This window comes from Vicia villosa, unplaced genomic scaffold (genome assembly GCF_029867415.1).
Source record: "Vicia villosa cultivar HV-30 ecotype Madison, WI unplaced genomic scaffold, Vvil1.0 ctg.000854F_1_1, whole genome shotgun sequence".
NCBI classification, from domain to species: Eukaryota; Viridiplantae; Streptophyta; class Magnoliopsida; order Fabales; family Fabaceae; genus Vicia; species Vicia villosa.
The window spans coordinates 424,082-434,629 of NW_026705384.1; the positions used below are offsets into that span (position 1 = coordinate 424,082).

The 10,548-nt window shown below is 38.7% G+C and overlaps 1 protein-coding gene across 1 annotated transcript; it reads left to right on the plus strand.

The window, feature by feature from the left end:
- The first annotated feature begins 9,038 nt into the window (after positions 1–9,038).
- Positions 9,039–10,082, plus strand: LOC131631657 (uncharacterized). The gene is made up of 2 exons (XM_058902428.1): positions 9,039–9,353; positions 9,438–10,082. The coding sequence occupies exons 1-2, from the start codon at positions 9,039–9,041 to the stop codon at positions 10,080–10,082; spliced, it is 960 nt and encodes a 319-aa protein (XP_058758411.1).
- The last annotated feature ends 466 nt before the right edge of the window (positions 10,083–10,548 follow it).

A 10,548-nucleotide genomic window follows, 5' to 3' on the forward strand; every position in this document is an offset into this window, starting at 1 on the left:
GTATACCAGTAAAATGCCTCTTAAATGAAAGAAAAATGCTCATCCAAATTAGGGAAAGTTACCACATGTCTGGGTTTTACTGCCAGCTCATGCCTTTCAAAATCCTAAATGGGAGACTTGATTAAAATGAAATGTAATGTTTGTTTGTTTGAATGTGGTGAGATAGAGGAAAGATCTCTCTATAGAGATAAGCTATGTCTATCTACTGTATAAAAGATTTGATTTTTAACTGGCTTGTATGAGGCCCAAGCTTGAGGCTTTTTGATTAATGTATTATTTATTGACTCTGGGAGATGACTCCACTGGGGGTTAATTACAAGGAATTTTTGTATTCTGTACAAAGCCCAGAATTGAGGCTGACTCTAGCTAGAAAAAATATTATTTTCTGCCTTGTACAAAGCCCAAGGTTGTGGTTGACTGAGTATGAATGACTCTAATAGGGAAAAGATCCTAGATGTTAGGAATCTTTGACTCATGAAGTATGGTTTATCTGCCTTGTACAAAGCCCAAGGTTGTGGCTACCTGAATGATGAAGGACTTACTGGGGAGACTCTATTATCTGCCTTGCACAATGCCCAAGGTTGAGGCTGACTATTAACAGGGGAGTTTTATTGTTTTGGTGCCTTGTATGAAGCCCAAGGTTGAGGCTAACTATTTTTGTTGGGTTTTGACTCTACTGAAAGATTTATTTATTAAAAGACTGATTTTTTTTCGAAGCTAACCCTTTCCAGGGATTTTGACTCAGCCGGTGAGTTTATCTTTTGAAAATAATGATTTTTGGAAGCTAACCCTTTCCAGGGGTTTTAACTGCTGGAGAATTTATCTTTTGAAAAGAATGATTTTTGGAAGCTAACCCTTTCCAGGGGTTTTGACTCTTTTGGGGACATTATCTCCTAAGAGAAATGAATCTTTGGTTTTTGAAGAAGTGATTTTGGAGGCTAACCCTTTCCAGGGGTTTTTGTTAAAATGATTGGCAGAAAGATTATCTAGTGGAGACTTCTTGTTTAAAGCCCCAGATGAAGGCTGACTCTTGCTGAGGATAAGCAAACATGGATCCTAGACTCTGCTAAGGAAAATTGATGAAGATAAGGGTGACAGAGACTATCCATGTCTCTCATTCCAAAAGGTGTACTCAATGTAAAATTGAAACAAACTTAGCTTGTTTAAAGTCTGGTTTAAATTGGAAGAAACTTACTAGGGTATGTTAAAAGGTGACTAAAGACCTGTTCCTATGTTTATAAGAAACCTGATGGGTCCTTGTATACAAGCTCAAGAGGAAGCTTGAAATGCTTTTAAGAAGCCTGTGGGTCCTTGTACAAAGCCCAAGAGGAGGCTAATCGAGGGTCATCGAGGGTCCTTGTTATAGCACAAGAGAAAGCTATGTAGTTTTGAACTTATTTTGGCTCTAAGCAAATGGGTAAGAGGTTTCACCGGGAATAATTCCTCTTTGGGTGGATGTGTCCTATTTTTTGGATTCTAAGGTTTTTGCCAAGATGTTTCACCGGGAATAATTCATCTTGGGGGTTTGAACTACAGATCTCTAATTAGGAAAGAGCCTTCACCGGGAAGACATTCTCAATCCTAGGCCATATTCCTATAATATATATATAGTTTAACTGTCCTAAGGTTTACACTCAAACGTAGTTCTGAACAAATATATGCACAGTTTATATTTGACAGTAATTTAAACAAAGACTATAAATTGAAAGCTTGTAAAGCCTAACCTGGATGGAGTGGAGGCCTTTGAAGAAGTATGTACAAAGCCTTACCAGCAATTGATGGATAACAGTTGAATATATATGATAAACAGTTAATGGTTTTTTGAAAAACAGAAGAAGTGAAGATGGACAGAGGTCACATAGGTATCTGAAGAGTTTCACCGGGAATAATGCCCTTCAAATACCAGAAGAATGTTTTGAAAACAGAAAGAAGATTTTGTAAATATAGTTTTGAAAAAACAAACTATGAAAAGAAAAAGGTGTTGGGACTTACACTCTATTAGAGGCCCATGAAAATGATTTACTATTTATGAAAACAGTTGAATGATTTTGAAATAATATAAGGTTTTGTTGTTTGAAAACCTTAATCATCTGTTTAATCGGAGACTGAAAACAGTTTTGAATATTGACAAAAGTCAACTTAATTAAGACAAAGATGAAATCTATACCTAATTAAGACCTAAATAATTTAGGGTTTTTATCATAAAGTTATTCACAAAATAATTAGGTTAAAACAAAATGAATATATATATTTTCAAAGCATTTAAGAAAACACTTAAAACATACTATTTTAAACCTAATAAAGATATATGAAATAAATAATATTTTTATGATTTTTTTGATTATTCACAAAATAGATATATTAAATAACAAGTGTGTGAAACATGAGGTGAAAATGGATATTTTTGATAGGTTAAATAATTGTGTGAAGTTTGTGAATAAAACAAAGGAAAATAGTGGTAAAAAAAGTGGGTTTGTCTCCTCCAAGGTTTGAACACACGCCCTCTAAGTCACCAGCTCAAAATAACACCACTGGGACAACGCGCGCTTGGTGTTTATGATACACATCCAGTTCATTATATTTTCAAACAAGTGGTAAATCATGGAAAAATAAAAGAAACAAAAAAGTCTGGGGCGAGGGGGATTCGAACCCCAGACTTGAGGCATGAGGAGACTAAAAGCGCATGTGAGGCCACTAGGGCAAGTTATTCATTCGTTTAGAAAACGCCTATCATTAAAAATAAAATAAACTTTGCCCAGAGATTTGAATTTTGCGCGCCATGGCCATAGTCGTCTTCTTCCTCGAGCTCAAAGATTTTCAAATTCCTAACTCTCTGGTTTCTCAACTAAATGGTATGATGTAAACATCAATCTTGTTCTAAATTTCCTCACGAATCTAGATGTGTAACTAACATTTATTTATATTAACTATAGCTACCTAATTTCTTAGAGAACTCTAAGAACACATGAACCCTAAATTTGAAATTAAATGACAAACAAGATGAATAAATGAATGATGATAGAGGGTTTTCAATCCTCTGATGATGCTGAACAAGATAGAATCGAGCTTTATCACAAAGAGTACTTAAATTAAAGAGATAGAGTTCAGAAACTTACCTCTGAAAATAGAGGTCGTGAGGATGATAGAGAGCACCTGGGTTTGTATGAATGATCCCAAAAGCTTCCTTGGGACTCAGTGATGCTAACTGAATGCTTATTGTAACTTCAATTCTCCTGAATTGTTCTATGGACCTCCCTCGATTTGAGCTTCAAGTGGACATGGAGAGTGATGAATCTTGATTTACAGATGAGCTGCAGCCATCTGAACAGCTTCACTATCACCTGAGGAACACGTCTGGATGCTTGGCTTTGTTGGAAACCTTCTGAATTGCTCTGTGGACCTCCAACTGCAACAGCTCCAAAGTGAGAGTAACAATGGCGTTCCTCCACTTACAGAAGTGATCCAGGTGCTTGGATCACCTCAAATGAACCCCTTTGAGATGTTAGAATGCTTACTTTCCAAAGATAAGCTCTGGTTTGAAGAAAACGATTCTTCTTGCCAAAGAACTTTGAAAAACCATAAGCATGAGAAGAGAAAGAGAAAGCAAGGAATATGGTTGCTTTGGTGTGTTTTATGAATGAGAAAGAGCCCTCTATTTATAGGCAATTGATTCAGAGCAATTGTATATAGTGAGCTTGCTTAGTGAAGTGAGTTTGGTTTCTTAGCCATGAAGAAATTTCAAGGAATATCCAAGAGTGATCATTGCATTTTCGAGCCAGCTCCCCATTGTCATACCCCAAATTTGTCCTACCCTTTAACTTATAACTGGCTTAGGTTTTGCATTCATGTACATACATCACTTAGGTCATAACTCACGCTCATGCATTCATATCATTGGTGCTATTCAAAGGCTAGCAAGAAAAGCTCTGTTGCAAAGAATTTTGATCAGAGAATAAGGAGACTGAGGTATAATCATGTGGTTCTATGTTCAAGGAAGCCCTCCTGGATTAGGGTTTTCTCAATCTCAATTCAAGGCATTGGTTGAAGGATACTGGCTTGCAAATCATCTGGTCTCCCAAATCAGGGTTTCTTTGACCAAAGTCAACCATTTGACTTTCTGGTCAACATTTGATTAGGAGTGGTTTTTATGTGTGAAAAGCTTCTCATACTGACTACGTGGATGTGTTTGTTTGACTGGATTTGATTGGAGGAGATTTAATCAGGAATTCCATCAATAATCGGGAAAATCAGAACAGTTGACTTTTGGGTCAAAATCAGACGAATTATTCAAATATTGACTTTTGGTGGAAAATTGATCAAGAAAAGTCAAAGAAGGGATAAAATCGGGAGTTCGACAAAAGGTTGCCAAAATAGCAAAAAGACAAAATTGGAGATTTCCAACACTTAGAATTTTTTTTGGCATTTTGAATCTTGACAAGCAGTCCACTTCAGCCCTAATTTACACGTGGCAAATGACATTTTTTGAAGAAATTTCCAACATCAAAGTTGTTCCTCTCATGGAGGAGAACAACTTTGTAGTTGGACACTTTTTCATTTGAAGATTGTATGAAGAGTTAATTTGGTTTGAAGTTCCTGAAAATCCATTCTGCTTAAGTCATGATCCAAGTCACAAGCCAAGTCATGACCTGGCATTTCATCAAGCACGTGGTATGCCAAATCTCAAGCTAATTTTAGAGCTCTACAAAAATGCCATGGAAGCAAACTTGGTATGCTTCCATTCTTTGCCATGTCCTCTATGTAATGAAACAAGATTTGAGTCATTTGGTTGAATATCGAATCATTTATGAATGCTCAAAGTCAAGCCCTTGCCATGTTACACACTGCCAGAAGTGCAAGCCAAAATCCTGAGTCACGCGCATGCTTTTCATTGAGCACGTGGTATGCTGACTTTGGGACTAATTTCAGAAAAATACAAAGGTCCATCAGGTGCAAACTTGGTATGCTTATGTTCACCTCCGTGCCCTCTATTCAGTGAGCCAAAAAACATGGCGTTTAAATGCGTAATCAGCAAGATATTTGACCCTGAAGTCACGTGTTTGGAGCGGCGCATGGGCCGGTGCAAATAAGTCATGCATGCAAGACATATTGCAACATTGCCGATAGAGTTTCAGGGCAGCAACTCCTTTACTCAATATGGCCAAACCAATCACTGCACACGAAAAGCACGTGAGGAAATTACTCAAAATAGAGAAACTTGCTCACTAAGGGTTGAGAGGCACCATCCCATGCAATACACCTCACCATAACCTACCATGCAACTCTTCCTATATAAGCACTAAAACCCCTCTCATTCAAGTCTCTCTCTCACTTTTTTCACTTTCTCAAAACCCTCACTTCGTTCTCTTCTTCTCTCTCTCTCAACTTCCCTCAAAAAGTTTGTTATACACCATAACAAACTCCAAACCACCGCCTACACCCATCACAACCACCGCAAGCCACCTTCAATCACTATAACCGCCTCCATGATCAACCACCTTTAGCACCACTAACCCTCATCATCTTCAACCTCCAACCTTCTCCTTCATCAACAATCTTCACTAATCTTCAACCAAAGCTCCTCTTCAATCTTTACTGAAACCATCATCATCGTCTCCATTGGCTATCTCTCATGTATGTCAACATTATCACCATGTACAAGCTACAAGATCCTCAAGCTAGCTGAGTTCGTTTTCTCACTTGAAGAGTTACGTTGAAGATCTACATCAATCATCAACATCATCACCGAGGAGCTTCAAGTTCGTAGAGCATTCTTTCGTTCTTTGATTCCAGACTCAAACAAGTAAGTCTTCTGAATGTCTCAGCATGCTGAATATGCGATAGTTCATGTAGTATTTGTGTTGCATCCGCGTGCCTTCTCTGTTCTTGATTTTCGATTCAGTTAACGCGAAATGATTGTCGCTAGAACGTTTTAAGCACTTGTGTAGGTCATGTGAATGATTAGAAACGTGACGATGTGTTTAGCTTAGGCTTCGTTGTCATTTGTTCATGTTAGGGCTTGAAAGAAGTGTTCGGTTTGAATAATAGAGCAAAGACTAATAAAATCTAACACCGGATCTGTAATCAGTGTGGAATTCCGAGGAGAAAGGTGTCATCTCTCGGCGTTTCTGGAAGTTTTGGTTGGATCTCCGCCGTGAGTTGGCCGGAGAAGACGACCGGATGTGGTTCTCCGGCGTCTGTGCACAGTTTCCTCTCTCTCCTCCGTTATGCATGCGTGGCACGCATGTGTTGGTTGTTGTTCCCATTTTACTGCGTTTTGTCTTTTAGTCAATGATTGAGTGATGAGGTGTAGGCGTGTGACTGGTCCAACGGTGTTTTTGTCCTATCTAACTTAAGAAAGCCATGACCAATTGATGCAACGTCTATACTAATTGAATGCTACTTTTAATTTAACCATGGTCTAAATAATTAAATAAATGCTGACACGAATAATGGCTGTAACATAATGAATAAAAAGTGGAAATAAAATGGAAGGTTAGTGAGTGAAGCATTGGGCCGTAGCATGTTTGGGCTTCGCCCTGTTTCTGAAGTACACTCCTCGTGTACTAATACACCACCAGTTTAATAACCATGGGCCTGAGCGCCCTACTTTTTTCCACCCCCCTCTTTTGGGCCCAATTTCGAATATTAACATGGTTTTAGTTCTTTTTGAATTCTGCTAACTCACCCCCTGCAGTGTAGCTTAGACTTTCACTTTAATTTTGTTTTGTTCTCATTTTTAATTCATGAATCCATTTTAAACCAAATAAAAATGCATAAAATCAATGTTAGATTTTAGACTCACTTCACAAATAGTTTTTACTTTAAGTTGATAAAAACTTGATAAAACCTTTAATATTTTGTTAGATTTTTAGGTGATCATTGACATAAAAAAAAACTCATAAAAAATAATTGAATTTTTAGGTTAATCTTGAAATTTGAGTTCTTTTATAAAAACCCTTAAAAATAGTAGTTTTTTTAGTACTAATGCTTGAATCGTTTTGTACTATTTCATGGTCATTTTTGTATGATGCTTGTGTGATTTTATTGCTCTTATTCTTGGTCTTATATTAGGCCTACTTTTGTTAGTACCTTTTATTGCTCTTTTTAGAATCTATCCCATGTTAACATTAGATTTAGATTAGAATAACAACTTAGATTAGAATTTAGGATTAGTTCCCTATTGCATTCTTTTTTCTTTTCAACTTTTAAAATACTTAATAAAAGGAAGATGCGAATCACATTAAGAAAGTGATAGAGAAATGAGTGGGATTCATTCCCTAATCTGTTTCTCAATCGCTTAGTGGCATAGAAACGAGTGGGATTCATTCCCTAATCTGTTTCTCGGTCACTACTTAATGGGAGAGAAATGAGTGGGATTCATTCCCTAATCTGTTTCTCAAACATTAATTAATGGAGAGAAATGAGTGGGATTCATTCCCTAATCTGTTTCTCGAATATTACATAATGGGATGGAAGTGAGTGGGATTCATTCCCTAATCTGCTTCTCGATCATTATACATTTTTATGTGATTCAAATCGCAAACAAATTCCCCTTAAAAAATACACAACCCAAAAACACTTAAAACACCTAACAATGGTTTAAATTAAAACAAAGTAGAGAAAGTGGTTAGTGGCCCGGTATTGGGAACTGTTCACCACTCATCTACCCTAAAAGACACAAACCAATCATTTCTTTTTTCTTTTGCCTCGTTGGCACCTAAGGGCACCGTTATTTCCGCTCGTACGCATCCTAGGCAATCCCTTATGCAAGAGCGCGAACGTTAACGCCGCCCAACTAAAAAACACAAAGCAAACAGAAAATCGTGAGCCGAGCTACGGTAACTCTGATTCCTGAAAAGGATACGTAGGCAGCAGGGTAGGGCCCGTGCGAGTACAATTCTTTCTTTTCCCTACATTTTGCATTCATTTCGCATATAGACATAGACATAGTACACACCCTTTAGATAGAAACAAACATAGGTAGATACCATCGAGTACGATGGGCGTGAGGGGTGCTAATACCTTCCCCTCGCGTAACCGACTCCCGTACCTAGATTCTCTGGTCGCAAGACCCTGTTCCTTCCTTTGTTAGGTTTCCTAGTATTCCTTTCCCTTATGGGATAAATATATTGGTGGCGACTCTGTTCCTTTTTCGCGAGCGTGCGACAGCTGGCGACTCTGCTGGGGATGTTGCTAGACCTGTTGCTGGTCCATCCTTAGTGAGTCGATCCTAGCCTATCCGTTTGTTTGTTTATTTACTGGGTGTGCTATGTTTTGTCTATACGTGCATTTATTTATTTTATGTATTTATTTTTATGTTTTTTTTGCACATCATGCTTATTTCCTGCTTGCATATCATGTTTATTTTCCGCATGCATCTGGACTGGATTGGGATCCCCTTCGGGACCATATATTCTCACTGTTTGCAGGTTGGGTGGGATGTTCTATGAGGTAAAAGGCCCAATACCCAGGCCAGAGTGACACATAGGATACCTAGGACAGAGTGGATAGTCATGACGCCAACAGAATGTCAGGTTCTGTTGATTGCGATCATGAGACCCACGACCAGTCGAGGTTCAAATGAGATACCGTTGTTGGCATGTATTTGCGACAATGATGGTGTTTCAGGAGAACTGATAACGCTGGAAGCCATTGACCTACCTTGACCTAGACTACACCTGTGAGTGGGGTGGGATATACATGATAGGTACCGTTGGTGACCGTTCTGTTCTATTGGTGACTTGTGTTCTTATGGTTTCATTGTGCCTATGCCGGACCTTTGATCCTGCAACGTCCGATCTCATCCAGAGGCCACACACACTTCTCCTATGTGGGGAAACTTCCATTGCATCATTTACATCATGGCATGTTTATCTTTCAAAAAACAAAAAAAAAACGAAAAAAAAGAAAAGAAAAGAAAAGAAAAAGATATGTAAAAAAGGAAAAGAAAAGAAAAAGAAAGAAAAAAGTATTATTATTTCTCATGTGCATGCCATTTTTTTTCAGGGTATCCAAAGTTATTATCTTCTTCACTTGAAATGGCTAACAATGTGACAGTTACCAAAGAGGTTACTAGGCGTACCTTCACCTGCAGTTTCTTCCGTGAGGATATAACGCCTCTGATTCGTTTGAGTACTTCAGTTACTGGGCATAACTTGGATGAGTTCAGGAAGACATATGGCCATATCTTACACATGTTAACTTCTCGGGTTGATGAATGGGCTCTATACACACTTCTTCAGTTCTACGATCCTGAGTTACGATGTTTCACCTTTCTTGATTACCAACTGGCACCAACCCTTGAAGAATATGCTGACATCCTCAAGATTAAGGTTCAACATAGGATCCCTTTTGTATGTGTACCTGAGAAACCGAAAATGGATCGAATTGCTGGTGCTCTTTATTTGAGCATGAAAGATGTTACAGATAACTGGAAGCCTAATGGTGGAACCCACGGATTCTATGTTAAATTTCTGATGAGAAAAGCTGATGCCCTTGTTATTGGGAAGAAATGGAAGGAATTCAATGCTCTCTTAGCTGTTATGATCTATGGTTTGGTGTTGTTCCCGAATATCCCGAATTTCGTCGACCTCACTGCCATTTGCCTCTTTATGGATCAAAACCCCGTGCCTACTCTCTTGGCGGATACTTATTATGCTGTTCATTCCAGGTATGGGACGAAGGGAGCAGTTGGAGGCTGTTTACCGTTGTTATACGAGTGGTTCACTTCACACTTGCCTAAAAGTGGACCGTTTGTCACAACAAGGGACTCACAGAAATGGCCTCAAAGGATCATGGGGCTTACGGCAAATGACATCGTTTGGTATCACCTTGGAAAGGGGATAGAGGAGGTTATTACTAGATGTGGTAGTTTTGGCAACGTTCCCCTCATAGGAACAAAAGGAGTTATCAATTACAATCCGAGGCTAGCGCTGCGCCAGTTAGGTTTTGCGCTAAAGGACAAGCCATTAGACAAAGAAATATTTGAATCTGTTTGCTTTGAGAAAGGGGCTGATCCAGTGGGTCTAGAAAAAGTGAGAGCGCCTGGAATAGTATTCATACAGATGACCGAACTTCCTTAGGAAGGAAGAATGTCGTTGCTAAACAAGCCTACACTGATTGGGTGAAAGATAGAGTCAAGGAACGCCTGTTGCCTTTCCCGAAGGTTAAACCATTGTATCAACAACCACCTGAAGTTTTAACTGCCACCGTGCCGGCTGAAGACTATACCCAAGTACATGTGGAAAACATCCGGTTGCGTGAGAAGGGGCAAGATGCTAAGATAGAGTACTTCTTGGTGAATCAGAAAAGGGCCGAATTAGCACATGAGGTTAAAATGTTGAAAGGAGGATCTTCCAGAGTTCAAAAGAGGACTAGAACTGAAAAGGGTGAAAAAGCTACCACTATTGTTGTCGAGGATAACGAGAAGATCATAAAAAAGGCTATAAAGGAGGCAGAAGAGAAACTCAAGCAAGAGTACAGAGAAGACTTGAAAGCCCACAAGCTCCAGTTAGAAAAAGAGACTAAATATCAGCTGAGGACTATGAA

Coding starts and splice junctions, on each gene's coding strand:
- LOC131631657 (XM_058902428.1), top strand. CDS start 9,039: ATGGCTAACAATGTGACAGTTACCAAAGAGGTTACTAGGCGTACCTTC. Junction 9,354..9,437: donor TTCAACATAGGATCCCTTTT/GTATGTGTACCT, acceptor GATAACTGGAAG/CCTAATGGTGGAACCCACGG.